Consider the following 21,735-nt stretch of genomic DNA (forward strand, 5'->3'; position numbering starts at 1 on the left):
GATCTGCTTTCATACAAAGGGTGTGCAACTGTTATTGTGGCCAGCATGTTCTACAAATGTCACCCACTGAAAATATCTTGTCACAGTTTGCCGAGACAACGGAATGCCACCATTTACCTGTTTACTTTTTCTTGTCCAGATTTATAAAACACTTCTGAACTTGTTAAGCAGTGTATATAATTATTTTTGGTGATAACAACTAATAAGGTTGAAATGATCTAATGCTAAAGTGTAATTAGAATTAAAGAACTGAATATATGCAGCAAATACGTTTTCTTGCAAAAAGCTTGACAGAAAAGTGGAGCATATCAGTAGCCATACAGAGAATGTGGAGTGTTATTTCAGACAGACATAAACAAAAAAAAAAAAAAAAAAAAAAAAAAAAAAAAAAAAAAAAAAAAAATTAATCTTTCTTGAAGGTAAATTAAGACATTCTGAAAAATAATTACTAAACAGTTTGAGAGGTTTCTATAACTTTTTGGGATTAGGTTATGAAAGAAAACAAAAAATTTACTTTCCCATTCCGAAGAAACTCACGTTTCAAACTTAAATTCATCATTAAATTTAAACACTTTAAAGGCAATTTCTTATCTGTTACTCAGTGTATACTAAACACTTGTTTAATTGTGCTTTGGCAATTCTTTAGCTGAGAGTAGACAGATCTAGTCTCATTAACAATTGTTCTTCAAAATGGCTGAACAAAAATTAATGTTCAAATGACAAATTGAAAGCTAGTATGTTAAAAGCCATTACCAATTCAGTAACAAGTGAGATTAATACAGAGTTTCCTACAGTCCATGGATACATAACAGACACACTTTATCTCCCACTGAAGATTATGAGAAACAATATGCCATAATGGGTGAAGAATAGTGGAACTGAGGGAGTGTGCAACAAAGAATGTGTTTACATTCTATGCACCCTGTTATCAACAGTTTCACATTTCAAACTTGGGTAGTTTAAACAGCTTACTTAAATGGAACAGTATATTTTCAATGCCTGAAAACTGATGCACACAGAAATTTTAACAAAAAACTCTTTCCCTGTCAAAAATTCAAGTCTATCGCAGAGTGTAATGCATTTAATACAGGCAGTTATCCCTCCTTTTTAAATTTGTTTTCATACCACAACACAAGATCTCATATGACATATAAATATATCCAGTACACATGCATGAAATTCACAATAACATTTCAGTACCTCTACGAGAACTGAGAACAATTAGCCTGGCACTCTTAAATATGAAGAAATACAAAGTGTGTTACCTGTGCTAAATGTGGATCAACTGTAGAAGCCTGCACAGAAGTATCAATGAAAGGAAGCCAATATGACCACAAAAATATAGAGATGTGTACACATCAAACCACCGACCAAATGAAAGTAGGGCGAATGGCACTAAGGAGTAACCCATAAAAACGGATGTATATAATTTAAGTATAACCCATACAAAGGGATACACTGTCGGTGACAGAAGTGCCGTTTTTACTTTCTCATGTCGCCGAAGCAAACTTGTCACCTGAAAATAAATAGGACTGTTTTAATTTTGAGCACACAACCACAGAAAAAATATGCCTTACAATGTTACATAAACAGTCAATCAATAAGTGACACATTCACAGCAAACTAAGAAGAAAAGCACAGATTCAGATTCTTTATTTGCCACTGACCACATACATCAGAATGGGATTCCTCAGCAATACCTAGTTACAGTTGCAATCAAAGTATTAAAATTAATGTTCATATTACATGTACAAATGAAGTATCTTTTGCCCATATCATAGAACTCTTTTATACTGTAACACAGATTTTTTGTTAGCCAGTCACATAATTTGAATTTGAATTTTTTATATGGTAAGGCTCGAGCAGTGATAGGAAATTTGTTAAAAATTTTGAGACTGTTCACTTTACAGGAGTTTCCTGTTATTGCTAGGCTGTGCCTTGGGATGTCAATGGATGACTTATTTCTAGTGTTATGTTTGTGAATTGTTTCCCTGATAACAAATTCTTTAATGTTGTTCTTGACAAAGAGTGAAGACTCACAGATGCACAGATTCACCACTGTTAGTATGCTAAGCCTGATACAAAGCTAGCAACAGTGCTCTTGAGGATCAATCTTGCATATTACAAGGACAGTTTTTTTTTTCTTTTAAAATCTTACTGATATGAGGAGAATCTACTTATATGAGTAGACCATATGATATATGTGATTGAAAGAGTATGAAATATGACATATGGAGATAAATCCTTCTGACCTTATCTCTCTGTTTCCACATGATGTAGGACACTTGTGAGATCTTTTTACAGATTTGGTTGATATGCTCATCCCAAATGAATTTGGCATCAATATCTACATTCTTAGACAGTCCTAACATAAGCATTTGGGTTTTGTCTGGATTATAAACAAGTTAACTGACTGCAAACCAATTTAATGTAGGGCTAAGAGTTTCTTGCATAGTCTTATCAAGAGCTGGGATGTCGTGATGCAAAGTAAGTGCAGTTGTATCATCAGCATAGAGATGACAGACTGTGATACAAAATGGGACAGGTCATTGACAGTCACAATGAAAAAGAAGGGGCCAAGGACAGCACCCCATGGAACACTTGTACAAATTTCTACTAACAAAGGAAACTTCCCATCACACCCCTCTCACATTTAATGGTAAGATGGCCCAGTGGACAGCCCATCAAAAACTGAACACAAATCAAGCATGGAGGGGAAAAAAGGGGGGTTACGGGGTTGGACTGCCAAGCGACAAGTTGGCAAACTGTGTTCAAACTTTCCTCGTGCCAATGCCCCCCCCCCCCCCCTCTTCGCATTATTCAAATTTGTGTCTGCGTCCTGTGTGTAACATCCGTTTGCAAGAGTGAGGTGTAGGAAAGGGACCTGTTGTTCAATCCTAAATTAAAGAACATACACGTTCAATATGCTTTAGCCACGTTTGAAGGAAATCAAAACAATCAAGAAATTGCTGACAGCTGCTGAAACATACACTGAAGAGCCAAAGGAACTGGTACACCTGCCTAATATCATGTAGGGTCCCTGCCAGCACCCAGAAGTGCCACAACACAACTTGGCATGGACTCAACTAATGTCTGAAGTAGTGCTGGAGGGAACTGACACCATGGATCCTGCAGGGCTGTGCCTAAATCCTTAATAGTACGAGAGGGTTGAGATATCTTCTGAACAGCATGTGGCAAGGCATCCCAGATATGCTCAATAATGTTCATGTCTGGGGAGTTTGGTGGCCAGTGTAAGTGTTTAAACTCAGAGGTGTGTTCATGGAGCCACTCTGTAGCAATTCTGAATGTGTGGGGTGTCACATTGTCCTGTCGGAATTGCCCAAGTTCATCAGAATGCACAATGGGCATGAATGGATGCAGGTGATCAGACAGGATGTTTACGTATGTGTCACCTGTCAGAGTTGTATCTAAATGTATCAGGGGTTCCATATCATTCCAACTGCACATGCCCTCCATCATTACAGAGCCTCCACCAGCTTGAATAGTCCCCTGCTGACTTGCTCAGTCCATGGATTCAAGAGGTTGTCTCCATACCTGTGCACATCTGTCAGCTTGATACAATTTGAAACGAGACTTGTCCGACCAGGCAACATGTTTCCAGTCAGCAACAGTCCAATGTCGGTGCTGACAGGCCCAGGTGAGGCGTGAAGCTTTGTGTCATGCAGTCAACAAGGGTACACGAGTATGCCTTCGGCTTCGAAAGCCCATATCGATAATGTTTTGTTGAATGGTTCACACACTGACACTTGTTGATAGCCGAGCATTGAAATCTGCAGCTATTTGTGGAAGGATTGCTCTTCTGTCACCCTGAACAATTCACTTCAGTTGCCGTTGGTCCCATTCTTGCAGGATTTTTATCTAGCCGTAGCGATGTCAGAGATTTGATTTTACCGGATTTCTGATATTCATGGTACTCTTGTGAAATGGTCGTAAGGAAAAATCCTCACTTCATCGCTACCTCGGAGATGCTGTGCCCCATTTCTTGTGTGCCGACTATAACACCATGTTCAAACTCACTTAAATCTTGATAACCTGCCACTGTAGCAGCAGTAACCGATCTAACAACTGCACCAGACACTTGTTGTCTTGTGTAGGCATTGCCGACTGCAGTGCCATATTCTGCCTGTTTACATATCTCTGTATTTGAATACGTGTGCCTGTGCCAATTTCTTTGGCGCTTCAGTGTATGTTGGTGAGGATGGGCAACACACTGTTACATTATAGGAAAACAAAGATACCAAAGTTGATTTATGGAGTGAACATTATAAAATAGCACAAGAAAACAATAATTTGCAAACTACAGCAAAAATGAACGTACCATCACAGTTCAGTTATTATCTGATAGAGCACTTTATACATCTTAAATATATTAGATGTAGGAAATCCCCTCATCAGTGCTACCTATTCGAAGCTACAAAACAATTCAGTGTAGTGCTTGAGATGTATAGCTATAATGACAGCTTCTGAAATAATGTTTACAAAATCTAAACACGCTTTCTTGCAACAAGGCTACATAGACTGCAGGGGGAACTTCTCTCAAAAATGGTATTTTTACAGGCTGTATAGAAAAAGTTGTGGGACATGTAATTTTAATAAGTGTATTTACTGATCAACCCTTTTGCTGCTACAGATTTGCTTTCTGCATTCTGCACTGAGGCATCTTTTGTTATGGCTGTACAGCTCACAGAATGCTGGTGCCTGAGCTGAGAGATGATGTTCCGGCTGATATGAAATACTTGATTTTTCTAAAATTGTTAAGTGAAGAAATTTGATTTTTGCACATCTTACAGCCTTATCTCTTGCCTTAACAAAGAACCGATTTCTTTTTGTTATCCATCATAGCTACTGTGCTGAATTAAATTAAGTAAACATTGTGTGAAGTTTTAAAGGTTTTGCAGATGTAAAAATGTATTGCTTAGAATTTGCATATGGTTGATCTTAGCTCATACATTGCAGGGAATGAAATGTAGATAAGATATCGAAATTTCATTTAAAACAGAGAGCAGAATGATATCTCATTTTGTTCTCGAATTATTGATTTTTATATTCGATGGTTTGTCACCCATGACATGCTCAGTTCTGTCCATACGAACTTACTGGCTACTATGAAATACTTATAATCTGATTTTAAAAACCTATTAGATGAAAAATTTGATTTTGCACATCTTACAGTCTGATTTCTTTGCTTGATAAAGGACTGAATTTCTTTTTATTATACACCATAGTTTCTGCGATGCATAAAATTAAGTAAAACATTGCGTTACGTTTTAAAGATTTTGCAGAGAAAGAGTTAATAAATGTGTTGACATCTGTACCTCGCAAGTCACCTTACAGTGTGTAATAGAGAGTACTTCCTGCACCACATTTATTTACCCCCTTTCCTGTTCCTTGCACGAACGGTGTGCAGGAAGAATGATGTTGCTATTGCCCAATTTTGTGATGAAAGCTCTGTTACATCTAAGACTATTTATTATTTAACTGGATATTTTTTCTTTCTCACTTTTTATCCCTGTCAACATGTTATTTTTGTTTTCCTCTATTATACATCTGATTTCCTCTGCTGTTAGCTCTGTTGTTAGTCCTACATTGAAATTAGAGCTGTTGTTCCTCTCTTGTAGTTTCATTATGTACTCATTTCCTGTTATCAGATTCTCCACTGCTTGCATGCAACTTGTGTGTTGACATTGTATTTATGTCCTCTTTCTAGCATCTTTAGTTCTTGTTTTCTGACTTGTATGTCAGTGTGGTTGACCAGTCATATCTGGAATGTGTGGTTTGTTTGCCTACCATTTCTAACATTAGCTGGTGTGTTATTTTTTATAAGTGGGAGTAGTTTTTGTTGTTATTTTCCCTACTTTATTTTCATTAGAGTTTCTGTGTGGCATTAGATTCTGTTAATGATGTCTATAAATATTTCTGAGATATTTATATCATTCGCTAGTTCAAGACGAAAGTTCAAGGATGAGCATGTCCATCTTGAAAAATAGATATTTAATTTCATGTTTTAGCCAGCCCACTTCTGCTCTAAGCTTAGCATGTTGTGTTGCAGGTGACATACTGTTTACAGTGACATGTACATATTTAGGTATTACTTTATGAGAGAGAGACACACACATTCCATATCATGACTCATCAACCTCACTGACGGATACGCAACTGAGTGTACGATTCTACTGCCGCCAATGTACATTTCATCTACGGGCCACAAACATAAGATAAGAGAAATTTTTCATAAGAGGTTGCTAGATTTTATAGAAAAGTGCAACATATTTATCAACAGTCCAACAAGGTTTTTGAAAAAGGCGATCAACAGAAACAGCAATTTTTGAATTTCTAAGTGAATTGCTCCAAACAGCTTGATAGTGGAGAAAAAGTAACTGGCATACGCCTTGTTCTGTCAAGGCCTTTGGCATCATAGACCATATCCTATTGCTGCAGAAATTTGATAGTATTAGTATCAGAGGTGGAGAGTGTAACTAATATTTCATACAGTATCTTGTTTCCTGTGGGACACTTTCTCCCAATACTTATTTTGATACGTTGTTTGGTAACCTTGCTGGACTGCGATGGGGAAGCTAACATAGATCCGACTATCACAGACTATGTTAGCTGGGCAAGGCACTTGTTTGACACACCTCACCCTGGTAGATGCCTCCGCCACAGGCCATGTCAGTGGGCAGTGAATAAAGCAGTTTCTGTTCCAGTGAGAGAAGTGTTCAGTCATGGGGTGTGCACAGTCTTACTACAATCACCATGTTGTGTTTCTGGATTTCTGGTGGTTTACTACTGGACTGTTATTCTTAGGCCCACAATAAACTTGGCTCCAGTTTCAGTTCATATATTGGCTAGCAAAGTGTATAAGATTATTTGTTTGTTCCTGACAATTGTACAAAACTCAGGCTTGTGAAAGTTCACAGCATGCCTGTTCTTCTGTCACTCATGTGAGGCTAGTAACACTCATGTGTCACTAGTGAAGACACCATGTAATATTAAAATTGTGATGGGGCTTCAACCCCCGTATGGATGATCAATTACTTTGTTAAGGTTCCTGGGATTTTGGAGCTGTGGTAGTAGGAATTAACACTGCAACAACAGCAGGAACAGCAAAAACAGGAGTATGAGCTCCTGTTGAAGCACCTAAAGCAGCAGAACGTGGCACCTGTTCCACCATCACCTTTGTTTGCAAGCTCTGACAACTCAAAGATTTTCAGTGTCCTCTAGTTGTGATTTGTTTGACATAATGGTCAAGTTGAAGCTTCTTATAGACTCCAGTAGCCTAACATTCACTGATAATTGCAGTTTGCCAACCTTACATTGTCATCATTAGATATCAATTCAATCACTGCCGTAAAGACAGTGGGTCAATCCTATTCAGCCTAGGTATGCCATCTACAAGAATTCAAATGGCCATGCCATTTTAAATGTCAGTCTTTTGAAATATCTTATGAGGAATCACAGATATAAGATGTGTTGGTGTGCTTGGCACAAGATCATGAGGTCCGTGCTAAAGTATGAAGCACTTCGGGTCCACAACTAAGTGACATTTTTAAATGAGTTCAATCTTTGGAAGCAGAATCGGCAGCAAAAAGAGCAATAATTCTGAAATTTACAAATATACAAGAATCACCAACATCTTATCCCTTACACACTGACAACAGCTCATTATTGTCTTCTGTAGTAGACACTCAGTCATGGGAAAATATGCTGACAGCATTTAAAAAAGTATTTGGTGATTTGATCTCACCAGCATCAATAGTTACTCACAACAAAGAGTACACAGTTTGCCATCAGTTGCTGTCAAGAGATAAACCAGATGTCAGTCGTCACCTTTCTCGGAAAGTTCTCATCTTCACAAGCACAGGCAATGCCCACACCGTGACATTACGTGTTCATCTTGCAAGAAGTATAAGCAGATGGCAACAGTAGATTTCAGCCTCCCAGCAGTATTGGCAGATGATGCCAGCATTCAAGACAGCAGAGAAAAATCTAAGCAACCTTTGCATTAATGGAGAGAATAAGGAATTTCAAGCTGACATGTGAAATACTGTGTAATTAATTAATGCCGACACATTGATTCTCCAAATCACCATAAAATGCTGCAATGAGTGGTGTCATACGGCTATCATGCTATTCCACTGTGGGGTCAAATCACCCTCTTGGGTAGGTAAACGCATATTTGTAGAAAACTAATATTTATTCTTGTAGCTTTGCCAGTAGAAATAAACTGTTTTCCCTAGATATCTTTACAGTGTTTGGTTTCCAGATTGAAGCCTGCATTAAAGTGGTGTCCAGAGAATCCCATTTTACATTTTTGCCCTCGTTTCTCTACAGTCATCCATATAGCCATGTTTTAGTAGGGTATGTCTTGTACAGTGCACGAAGCAGTTAAGGTGGAGTTGGGTAGGCTACAAGGCATGGGGGGGGGGGGGGGAGGGGGGGTTATATCACATATTTATTCCAGCCAGTGGGTTGTGCTGGTGGTAATAAAAGACTAAACAGTGCAATAAGAATTTGTGGTGATTTCAAAGCTGCTATAGACAACCAGTCCAACACTGATCTGCAACTGACACCTTGCATGAAAGAATTTACAAACAAATCAATTGGACTGATCCATATTTACAACTGCCCCCTGATGCGAAGATAAAGCAAATACAAAAGAAACCATCTCAAATGTATCGGTGTAATCATTTGCATTTTGGGTTGCAAGAGCTCCTCTCAACATATTTTACACATTTTAAAATTATCTGGAGCAATTAATAAAGGATACCATTTACTGTGCCGACTACCTTGACAACATTACTGTAACAGGCACTGCAAGTCAAGAATAGTATTTCAGTGGCTGTAAACCAGTGGCTTATGCTGCAAGCTGGATAAATGCAGTTTCTTTAAGCTGAGTGTTATACACATAGGCCACATATAAAGCAAGGAGAGGCTTAAGCCCATACCCTAGCATGTTACAGCAATAGACAACTTATCAGCAACCAAGAACTTAAAAGAAATTCAAATTCTCCTCAGTCAAGGTAAATTATTACAATAAATTTATTACAAATAAAAGTCTCAAATCTTCTTCCTGACAGGCCACACTTGCACCTGATCAATGGGTCACAATTCCTACTGGTAACTCACAGCATGACTTCAGTGCTGACTATCATATAAAAATTCTGATGGCACATGCTACCCAACTACTTTCGATTAAAATATGTTACTACTGACTCAAATTAATTTTAGAGAAGAAGGCATCAGGATGATAAGAGAGTTAAGAAATTTCACATATACTGAATCTCTATAGAATTAAATTTCAAATAATTATGGATCACAAGCTGCTCATTTCTCTCTTCAGACTACAGCCTATGCTTTTGGTAAAGATAGCACAATGGTTCAACAGATAGACTTTATTCTTGAGCAACCTCCAGTAGAACATCTATTCCAAGACCACCTCTCAACATGGAAATATTGACTGGACTGTATATCCTATGGCCCAATAGTGAGTCTGGCAAGCAGCTGGTAGTCTGTCTTTAACAGACATCAGCATATGGTGTACTATAGAAGAATTCTCTATTACTGCTCAAAAAGTAGCCTAGTCTACAGAGTGAGACCCACTACACTGCAATGTACTACTGCCTGTTAAGTATGGGTGCCTGGAGCAGCTACCAAAGAGATCAAAGCCAAGTTTTGAAACATACTTTTCACTGTACTGAAGGTTCAATGCAGGCATCCTGTTATTGCCTATGGAGTATGAGGAACACAAGATTGTCATCCTACAACCGCTTCGGGCACAGATCCTTCAGTGATTGCAGAGGTCACATTGAGGGATCTACAATTACATCTACACTGGTCAGTCAGAAAATTTTGACCACCTACATAATAGCTCGTATGTACACCTTTGGCACAGATAACAATGACGATGCATTGTGGCATGGAGGCAATGAGGCCTTGGTATTTCGCTGGAGGGAGTTGGCACTGCACACACAAGTCACCTAATTCTCATAAATTCCTGGGACGGGGGCGATGAGCTCTAATGTCACATTCAACTGGGTTCAGATCTGGTGAATTGGGGGGCCAGCAGATCAAATGGAATTCACCAATGTGTTCCTCAAACCACTTCATCACACACTTGTGACATGGTGCATTATCTTGCCAGAAAATGCCATTGCCATTGGGAAACATGGTCATTGCAATGGGTTGTACGTCGTCTGCAACCAGTGTACAACACTTTTTGGCCATCATGGTCCCTTGCACGAACTCCACTGGATCCATGGATGCCCACGTGAATGTTCCCCAGAGCATAATGTAGCTGCTGGCAGCTTGTCTACGTTCCGCAGTACATGCGTCAAAGAGCTGTTCTCCTGCAGGATGACAGATTCATGCCATCCCATCAGCATGATGATGAAGATATTGAGATTCATCAGATCATGCAATGCTCTGCCACTCTGCCAATGTCCAGTCCCGATGGACATGTGCCTATTTCAGCCATAGTTGCCAATGTCGTGGTGTTAACATTGGCACATGCACTGATTGTCAGCTGCGAAGGCCCATTGTTAGAAGTCTTCAGTGCACTGTGTGTTGAGACACACTTGCACTCTGCCCAGCATTAAAGTATGATGTTAGACCACAGTTCGCCACCTATCCTGTTTTACCGGTCTGCCCAGCCAATGTCCGACATCTGTAATGAGGGGTGCCTGCCCAACCCCATAATGTCTGGACATGGTTTCACCACATGTTGAAGACACTCATCACAGCACTATTTGAACACATGGCAACGCATGCAGTTTCTGATGTGCTTGTGCCGAGCTTCCGGGCCATCACAATCTCCCCTCAGTCAAACTCAGATACATTGCACGCCTTCCTCATTCTACACATGGAAGGTACGCTTACTGATACTACTTGCCCTCTACGTGTGTGTGTGTGTGTGTGTGTGTGTGTGTGTGTGTGTGTGTCTGACCAGCAGTCATTTCTTGCCAGGTGATCCTGCTATCACCTGGATGGATTTATATCGATGGTAGGTTGGTGGTCATCAAGTTCTGGCTGATCAGCGTACATCTTCTATCATTTTCACCCTTCCCTGTTCCATTTGTAAATAATGCACAAGAAGAACGATTATAGTAAACTTCCATATGAGTTCTAATTTCTCTGATTTTCTTGTCATGGTTATTTTGCAAAACACATTTGGGATGAATTAATGTGCTGCCAGACTTTTCCTCAAATGTACACTCTCAGAACTTTAACAAATCTCTCATAGTGGCTGCCACTAGAATTTGTTGAAATCTGTAATGCTTTCGTGCTATCTAAATGATCCTATGATGAAGTGTGCCACACTTCATTGGATCTTCTCTATATTACCTTTAAATCTGTTGATTTTGTCCCATTCAGAATAACATAATGCGTTTTATCTCCTAGAAAGTCCTGAATCCAGTCACAAATCTGGTACTATAAGCTGTTAAGCTCATACTTCATTCACTAAATGACAGTGCAAAACTGTACTGAACGGAGCCAAGGAACACCACATCGACCTAAGCATCTTTATCTATGGCATTCTGAATTTCATAGACAAACAGAGCGAGCTGTGGTTTGCGAGATCTCTGTGTATGAAATCAGTGTTGGGTTTCATAAAGGAGATTTTCGTTCTCCAGAAATGTTATGATTTGTGACCACAGAACATGTTAAACAATTCTACAACAGACTGACGTCACTGATACATGCCTATAATTATGTGCATCATTTCAATGACTGCTCTTGAAAACAGGAATGTGTTGTGTACATAGTTCCGCGTAGTCAGCGCGTACACAACTTTCCCACTAGAGAGCACCCCGCTAAGCACAACAGCGCAGGCGCAGTGCTCGTCCGTCTCCACACTATGAGATGGCGCTGTTATAGAGACGGACCAAATTCTGCTTCTGCCGATCCACGTATTAATATGTAACGCAGCCAATGAGATTGCTGCTAGCGCAGAACCTTTTCTCCTCGCGGATCACACTCGTGCAGTGATATCTGAATGCGCGAGGTATAATAACGAGTGTATAGACCTCTGATTAGTCAGTCTGCATTAGTCTGTACCAGTCGATAGTCAAGTTTCAGTCTGCGCCTAATAAGATTATCATATTCCAGTACATAGCCATGAAGATAAATGTATAGACACTTTGTCAAGTATCAGAGTCATGTGAGAATAAGATTAACGTACCAAGACCAAAGGAACTTCAGATTGTCAATTGTAAATAGCATCCAGAATCAAGTTGTCATTTTATGCTTGTTAATATTTTAATAAATATGTGTGAAAATTAATCAAGTTCTGTTTAAAGTTGGTCACCGTCAATCTGCTACTCTAAGCGTGCAAGTGGCATTTCTATCGTCTGACCTGACGGCAGAAGATAAACACGCCACCATAAGACCATGAGACATATTGCTGACACTCGCCTACTTCGTTAGAGCGACAAGTCAAATAATCTGATGGTGTGTGTACCGAAGGTCTTACAGTACACACACCACAGAATGACTTGTGGTTTTTTCCAATCGCTTGGTCCCCTTCATTGCTGCAACGGAAAAGTGCACTTGCTCATCATCAAGTTTATTGGCCAGAAGTTCGCAGTAAAAATGAAATAACAGTGTAGGCCTTCAATTCGTGTGCTCTGAATCACGCTGCCTCGGGGAAGAATTTTTTCCCTCGGCCCAAACTCGAACAGCCTCAGAAGCAGGTGCCTACAGACTTCACACATCCATTTGCAGGAACAGAGTGGCTGTTGATGGTTGACACTCTTCTCAATTTTCTGTATGTGTGACAATGTGGCTGTACCACCACACATCCTACAAGATGGTTCCTAATCAACATTTTTACCACTGGGGAATCCCCACACAATAGTTTCTGATTATGAGCTGCACTTCACCTGTTCAGACTTAAAAATTCTGTACATATGATATAGCCTTCAGTACCTGACCAAAACATTCAGAGTCCAAATAAGCAATATGCTGTTACTGAAAACAGCTGTGGAACTCTGACAAGCTTCTTTGTATTGTATCAGTCAATCTCCAGTAAATGTCACAGACCTGCAGAGCTGCTGCATAGGTAAAGGCATTGTTCTTGTTTCAAGTTGCTGCACCTGATCCAGTTAGCCCAGAGAACAACACAATGCATATATTATTATTTAGACTCACATATTTGAAGAGAAACCAGAGCAGGCATAGGATCATGGTGTCTCAAGGATCTCACATGTATGAAATCACAGCTAACTAGAATCACCTAACCCATCACCATAATCAGTTGCAGCTATACAGGACGATTTTGTTTATTGGGGAAAAACTGCTGGAAATGATCCCTGAGATGATAAGGAGTAAAAAAAGCTCATATAGACATGAGACCAGAAATGTGTTCCACAGAAGGTACACTCACTTGAAGGTGTTGAACACCGCAGTATATGCCTTCGGTATTAGCACCAGGCAGGTGGCCTGCCAGCAAGAGGTAAGGCAGATGATCATGTGGGACATTCTTCAGGACAACTGCCACCATCACTTACAACTTGTGCAAGCCTTTTCATCAATGGACTTGCCTCCGTGAAGACAGTTTTGTTGCCAGTTCACTGCACAGGCTGCCACGGTGTAGGGATTTCTGTTATCCACACTATTCACAGATGAAGCTATTTTTACAAGGGATGGTATTGTCATCTTTCACGACACCCACCAGTGGGCAACAGAGAATCCACACAAAATAGTGGCACCAGTTTAGCCCCAGTATGATTATTCATGACCACCTATTGAGTTGTTTGTTGTTGTTGTGGTCTTCAGTCCTGAGACTGGTTTGATGCAGCTCTCCATGCTACTCTATCCTGTGCAAGCTTCTTCATCTCCCAGTACCTACTGCAACCTACATCCTTCTGAATCTGCTTAGTGTATTCATCTCTTGGTCTCCCTCTACGATTTTTACCCTCCATGCTGCCCTCCAATGCTAAATTTGTGAGCCCTTGATGCCTCAAAACATGTCCTACCAACCGATCCCTTCTTCTAGTCAAACTGTGCCACAAACTTCTCTTCTCCCCAATCCTATTCAATACCTCCTCATTAGTTACGTGATCTACCCACCTTATCCTCAGCATTCTTCTGTAGCACCACATTTCGAAAGCTTCTATTCTCTTCTTGTTCAAACTAGTTATCGTCCATGTTTCACTTCCATACATGGCTACACTCCATACAAATACTTTCAGAAACGACTTCCTGACACTTAAATCTATATTCGATGTTAACAAATTTCTCTTCTTCAGAAACGATTTCCTTGCCATTGCCAGTCTACATTTTATATCCTCCCTACTTCGACCATCATCAGTTATTTTACTCCCTAAATAGCAAAACTCCTTTACTACTTTAAGTGTCTCATTTCCTAATCTAATTCCCTCAGCATCATCCGATTTAATTTGACTACATTCCATTATCCTCGTTTTGCTTTTGTTGATGTTCATCTTATATCCTCCTTTCAAGACACTGTCCATTCCGTTCAACTGCTGTTCCAAGTCCTTTGCTGTCTCTGACAAAATTACAATGTCATCGGTGAACCTCAAAGTTTTTACTTCTTCTCCATGAATTTTAATACCTACTCCGAATTTTTCTTTTGTTTCCTTTACTGCTTGCTCAATATACAGATTGAATAACATTGGGGAGAGGCTACAACCCTGTCTCACTCCTTTCCCAACCACTGCTTCCCTTTCATGCCCCTCGACTCTTATAACTGCCATCTGATTTCTGTACAAATTGTAAATAGCCTTTCGCTCCCTGTATTTTATACCTGCCACCTTCAGAATTTGAAAGAGAGTATTCCAGTTAACATTGTCAAAAGCTTTCTCTAAGTCTACAAATGCTAGAAATGTAGGTTTGCCTTTTCTTAATCTTTCTTCTAAGATAAGTCGTAAGGTTAGTATTGCCTCACGTGTTCCAACATTTCTACGGAATCCAAACTGATCTTCCCCGAGGTCCGTTTCTACCAGTTTTTCCACTCGTCTGTAAAGAATTCGCGTTAGTATTTTGCAGCTGTGACTTATTAAACTGATAGTTCGGTAATTTTCACATCTGTCAACACCTGCTTTCTTTGGGATTGGAATTATTATATTCCTCTTGAAGTCTGAGGGTATTTCACCTGTCTCATACATCTTGCTCACCAGATGGTAGAGTTTTGTCAGGACTGGCTCTCCCAAGGCCGTCAGTAGTTCTAATGGAATGTTGTCTACACCCGGGGCCTTGTTTCGACTCAGGTCTTTCAGTGCTCTGTCAAACTCTTCACGCAGTATCTTATCTCCCATTTCGTCTTCATCTACATCCTCTTCCATTTCCATAATATTGTCCTCAAGTACATCGCCCTTGTATAAACCCTCTATATACTCCTTCCACCTTTCTGCCTTCCATTCTTTGCTTAGAACTGGGTTGCCATCTGAGCTCTTGATATTCATACAAGTGGTTCTCTTCTCTCCAAAGGTCTCTTTAATTTTCCTGTAGGCAGTATCTATCTTACCCCTAGTGAGACAAGCCTCTACATCCTTACATTTGTCCTCTAGCCATCCCTGCTTAGCCATTTTGCACTTCCTGTCGATCTCATTTTTGAGACGTTTGTATTCCTTTTTGCCTGCTTCATTTACTGCATTTTTATATTTTTTCCTTTCATCAATTAAATTCAATATTTCTTCTGTTACCCAAGGATTTGTATTAGCCCTCGCCTTTTTACCTACTTGATCGTCTGCTGCCTTCACTACTTCATCTCTCAGAGCTACCCATTCTTCTTCTACTGTATTTCTTTCCCCCATTCCTGTCAATTGTTCCCTTATGCTCTCCCTGAAACTCTCTACAACCTCTGGTTCTTTCAGTTTATCCAGGTCCCATCTCCTTAGATTCCCACCTTTTTGCAGTTTCTTCAGTTTCAATCTACAGTTCATAACCAATAGATTGTGGTCAGAATCCACATCTGCCCCTGGAAATGTCTTACAATTTAAAACCTGGTTCCTAAATCTCTGTCTTACCATTATATAATCTATCTGATACCTACTAGTATCTCCAGGATTCTTCCAGGTATACAACCTTCTTTTATGATTCTTGAACCAAGTGTTAGCTATGATTAAGTTATGCTCTGTGCAAAATTCTACAAGGCGGCTTCCTCTTTCATTTCTTCCCCCCAATCCATATTCACCTACTATGTTTCCTTCTCTCCCTTTTCCTACTGACGAATTCCAGTCACCCATGACTATTAAATTTTCGCCTCCCTTCACTACCTGAATAATTTCTTTTATCTCGCCATACATTTCATCTATTTCTTCATCATCTGCAGAGCTAGTTGGCATATAAACTTGTACTACTCTAGTAGGCATGGGCTTTGTGTCTATCTTGGCCACAATAATGCGTTCACTATGCTGTTTGTAGTAGCTAACCCGCACTCCTATTTTTTTATTCATTATTAAACCTACTCCTGCATTACCCCTATTTGATTTTGTATTTATAACCCTTTAATCACCTGACCAAAAGTCTTGTTCCTCCTGCCACCGAACTTCACTAATTCCCACTATATCTAACTTTAACCTATCCATTTCCCTTTTTAAATTTTCTAACCTACCTGCCCGATTAAGGGATCTGACATTCCACGCTCCGATCCGTAGAACGCCAGTTTTCTTTCTCCTGATAACGACGTCCTCTTGAGTAGTCCCCGCCCGGAGATCCGAATGGGGGACTATTTTACCTCCGGAATATTTTACCCAAGAGGACGCCATCATCATTTAATCATACCGTAAAGCTGCATGTCCTCGGGAAAAATTACGGCTGTAGTTTCCCCTTGCTTTCAGCCGTTCGCAGTACCAGCACAGCAAGGCCGTTTTGGTTAATGTTACAAGGCCAGATCAGTCAATCATCCAGACTGTTGCCCCTGCAACTACTGAAAAGGCTGCTGCCCCTCTTCAGGAACCACATGTTTGTCTGGCCTCTCAACAGATACCCCTCCGTTGTGGTTGCACCTACGGTACGGCCATCTGTATCGCTGAGGCACGCAAGCCTCCCCACCAACGGCAAGGTCCATGGTTCATGGGGGGACCTATTGAGTGTGGAGCTAAAACATTACTACAGATAGAAGATTCCCACTTGCCTGGTATGGTCTCATGTGTGCTCTAAATCACTGAACCTACAATGTCAAGGATCTTTTATATCCACCTTCAAGTGGGTGTATTTTCCTTGGAATGCATTCCTGCCCAATATTCACAATTAAGCAGACAGTGCAGCAAGTGACAGTCTAGTCACTCTTTATGATGGCTTTGTTACAACCTGTGTGCAGTCCAACCTGCTATAATTTTGCATTTCTCTTTGTTTATAATAAGACTTATTTTCAAGCTCATGAAGAACTTTGGCCTTAATTTCTGATTGTGTTGAGTCGCAAAATGTTTGGAACACTTTTTCTCTCTCTTGACACGCTTTCCTAGACTGGTTTGCGATTGATTGCAGCACAGTTGCCCTCTTCAGTCACACACATGACTAACAACTGAAGAATTCCGTAGGATTCAAAACACTGTACATTATTTAGTAATTAACATTTCAGCTGCTAATAAAATGCATGTTCTTTTAAATAGAAATGTGAAAAAGCAAGATTTGTGATGTATAATATAAGACACAATAACTTTTAAAAAGGCACGCTAATGCTGAGTCGCTCATTTACGGAAGCTATTTAAAAGTGCACTGAAAACTATTACTATATTTGTGCACAATCAAGAGGAAAGTCACATGCAAATGTTTTAGTCAAACACAATAATAGTAATACATTAAACATTTTGGTTATGACTTATCAGTCAGTATCAAGCAGTAAGTCAATTTTTATTTATTTTCTTAGATTCTTTTCAATAATGATTACCACATAGCTTGAAATGCTTAATAGGAAGCTCATACAAGAATTACCATTTACATATTACATCTTAACCACTGACATCTTTCAAGACAGCAAGAATATAAAATCATTAAATTATAGATGTATATCAATGAAAACATAATGTAACTGGAAAGGTAAAAAATCTACTCACCAACTGGACACAGGAGGACACACACCTACAAAGTTTATGGAAATTTGCAAGCTTACGAAGCTAATGGGTCCTTCTCCTGGTGGAGGGGCTGAAAGGAAAGGAAGAGGGATGAAGGAAAAGGATTGGCGAGGTTTATGAAATGGGAGGAGTTACAGAAAGTTGGAGAAAAAGAAAAAACGCTGAGTTAGAGGAGTCCATTTCCTAAGCCTCACCAGTCCTTTTCCTTCATACCTCTTCCTTTCCCTCAACCCTTCCATCAGGAGGAGGAGCCACTGGCTCTGAAAGCCTGTTTATTTCCAAATCTTTTATATATGTTTTCTCCTGCTGCTTTGCAAGTAGATTTTTCATCTATCAAATTATATTTTATTTTCAAACACTGATTATTTTTATTGTTAAATTATAGGTGTGTTATTTGTGCACACAGCAGAATATATGAAATCAGATAAACATGCTGTAGTATCAGATTTATAAATTTAAAGGGGAGATTATGGAACATAAGTTACAGAATTCCTATTAATTTTATGAAGAACAAGAGGTCCATCAAAGTCTAAACTTATTGACTTCTGAAACCATATTACAAATAAATCAAAGTAATTCTCTGAGTCATGACCTAATCCTATAGATAAAATGAGAACACAGTTTTAAAACAACACCATATAAACATTCAGTACATGTACACATACATAAGTGTGTGTGTGTGTGTTTTTAAGTAAGTAAGTGAGTGAGTGCACAAGTGCTTGCAAAGGGTCTTACTTCTCTTTCAAACTGCATGATGACAAATTCCATAAAGAAGCAGGCATAATATCCTGAGTGCAAACCATGCCAAACAGCTAGGAATGTAAGCGTTACGGCGTAAGAAATTGCACGGCTGCCAAGGAACTTCAGGCGCCTAAATATGTACCTGAGCACAAAAAGCAAAAAGGAAAAATGTTTTAGAAAAGCAAAAGAATATGAAATAAAAAATGCTGACTATTTTCTAGTACGTGTAAGAAGTACAAATAACAAGTAATTTATATTTCAGCTCAGTGAAACACACTACATGACCTCATTAAATAAAAGGTGTCAAAAATGTAATCTACTGACACTAATTACACTACTGTTATACTGACCAACAATTAAAACTAAAATACCTACTTAAAATTTACTCACGTTCCAACCCATAAATTTGTGTTAATGTTGAAAGAGGCTATGAAATCACCGAATTTAGTTGCATTTTCATACACACTCAAGCTAACATTTTGACATCCATCCCATTTTATTATACCTTCTGGAGTTTTACCATTGAAAGTCAGTCCTAAAACAAAGCAAAAATGGGTGGAAATAAAATACAGTGAAAAAATTTTAATACAATGAAAACATATTTTCTTGCCCATTTCTAAAAATACAGATAAAGTAGCTGGATGACTTGTTTCTAAAACTGAAATATAACAAAAACTAGTACAATTCTTGCATATCTACAATAATATAAAACAAGTATAAACTGCATTATTCAGCCAGATAATATTAGGGTATGCAGTTCACATATGAAATAACTTGCATGTAAATACAATGGGATTTTGTTGTTGTACAAAGGGCTCAGAAGTACTGTAGTAACACAATATTTGAAGGTATGGATTAAACTGTTTTATTCAGATATATTTGTGGGGTCAAGTTGTAATCACCAGTAGGTCGTTTCAAAATACTAAGAGGATATAACGTAGTGCAGTATTATTTCTGATATGAGAGCATTCCCTCGACTCAACCTGAATTAAAGAGAAACCTTTATGACAAATTCTTTTAAGATACATTAAAAATGACAGATAAAATGTGAAGCCAGACACAATCATTCATTGAGATTCTTTCCCATTCAACAGTGCAGCTGGCACTGTCGAGTGTGCAGCTCTATCACCGGCAAAGTCTCAGTTTGAGGTCATACTGGGACTATAATTTTTTGCCACCTCCAATGTAGATGTGTTCTCACTCGAAGGTTTACATTTTAGGCAATAATGCAAAACACTCTGTGCAGTACAATACCCCAACACACAAAACTGCCTGACAAATTAAAACTGTGTGCTAAACTGGGAATCAAAACCAAACCTTGCCTTTTATGGGCAATGCTCGTACCGACCGAGAATAGTTCGTGATCGGCCCCCACAGCTTCAATTTTGCAAATAGCGCTCTTCTACTTTCCAAACCACATGGGTTGTACAAGGTACCTCAGTATGTGGTTCAAATGGCTCTGAGCACTATGGGACTTAACGTCTGAGGTCATCAGTCCCCTAGAACTTAGAACTACTTAAACCTAACTAACCTAAGGACACCACACACATCCATGCCCGAGGCAGGATTCGAACCTACGACCGTAGCGGCCGCGCGGTTCCAGACTGTAGCGCCTAGAAGCGTTCGGCCACCGCGGCCGGCGGTAGCTCAGTAGCACAGTTGCCTGTGATAGGCAAGATTACAACTGTCCAGCATACAATTTTAATCTGCCACAAAGGTTTTAAAACAGCACACACTCTATTGCAGAGTGAAGTATTACTTCTAGAAACAAACTGCAGGTTGTGATTAAACCATGCTTTACACACAAGCACACATGCTGCCCCCCCCCCCCCCCAAAATCACAATGATCACAATGTATTTACGTATATATCGCAAAAGAGAGAAAACTGCAAAGATAATAAAAGGTCTACAAATAAAACTTCTTCAATGTCACTTGTTGATCTCCATTAAAAAAAAGATGACATGGAAATCTACATTTTAATAATTGTGTTTTCTCTCACAAATATAGGGACACATTCACAAATAAAGCAGGACTGAAATATAACCCACATGTATCCATAAATATGTGGCACCATGGAATCAGTGCTGCACATGGCACCATGGAATCAGTAGTGCACAAACTCCATGTGGTGGTATACCTCCAAATATGGAGAAAGCTACACATAATGATACTGAACTCTATGGAGTTGAGACAAATATAACTTCATCATGCCACATGGAGTGAGAAGAATCCCACATAGCTCCAGCTCACATAACTGACCCTTTGCTTAAGCAGCTCATACTGACACATGTCTGTTCTGTTATAGTTTGAGCACCAGAATATTGTACTAGATGTGGTACTACTGCAAGTGAAATACCATTGCTGCCATCCAACCCAGCTCATCCAGTCTGCAATAGAAAAGGGGGGAAGATTGGAAAAGGAGATCAGCTGTGTTTTTTTTTTTTTTTAATGGTGTTACCTTGGTATTTGCCTATAAGCAATTTAGGGAAAAGATGGAGAACTGAAGTATTTTAAGGAGTGTAGGCAATAATTCACCAAACAGTAAAAGTGTTGAGTTGTTGAAAAGCAGATAGATGAGATTAAAAACTCTGCTAGATTCCAGAAGCTATCAAATACACCTACAAACACAAACATGCACACTTGTGTGCTACCAGTCACCAGAAAACACACACACACACACACACACACACACACACATATGCAGGCACACATGCCTGTACGTTTACACTGTATCACCACAATTATTTTATAAATGAACGACACAAGGTGGTACAGTTCAGCTGAGGTGACTCCACAAACAAGTCACACACCTCCATGTTTCAGCCTTTGTTCATGCAGATTTACTACATGCTATTATGGCAGCATAATTTCACATTGTTTCATTTAAATGAAAGGATATTTTACATTATGCAACTAATGTATTTAGTAGCACAGAAT

The 21,735-nt window shown here is 39.3% G+C and overlaps 1 protein-coding gene across 1 annotated transcript in view; it reads right to left on the reverse strand.

Annotated features, from left to right (window-relative positions):
* LOC124723057 (lysophospholipid acyltransferase 5) overlaps positions 1-21,735 on the reverse strand; it is a 190,052-nt gene that overhangs the window by 31,238 nt on the left and 137,079 nt on the right. The window contains exons 8-10 of the mRNA XM_047248236.1: positions 19,188-19,332; positions 18,792-18,939; positions 1,266-1,516 (exon numbers count right to left, since the gene is read on the reverse strand). Of these exons, the coding sequence (XP_047104192.1) occupies positions 1,271-1,516; positions 18,792-18,939; positions 19,188-19,332 (539 nt within the window). The 3' untranslated portion in view covers positions 1,266-1,270. The remainder of the gene's footprint in view (positions 1-1,265; positions 1,517-18,791; positions 18,940-19,187; positions 19,333-21,735) is intronic.

Source organism: Schistocerca piceifrons, chromosome X (assembly GCF_021461385.2).
Source record: "Schistocerca piceifrons isolate TAMUIC-IGC-003096 chromosome X, iqSchPice1.1, whole genome shotgun sequence".
Lineage (NCBI taxonomy): Eukaryota > Metazoa > Arthropoda > Insecta > Orthoptera > Acrididae > Schistocerca > Schistocerca piceifrons.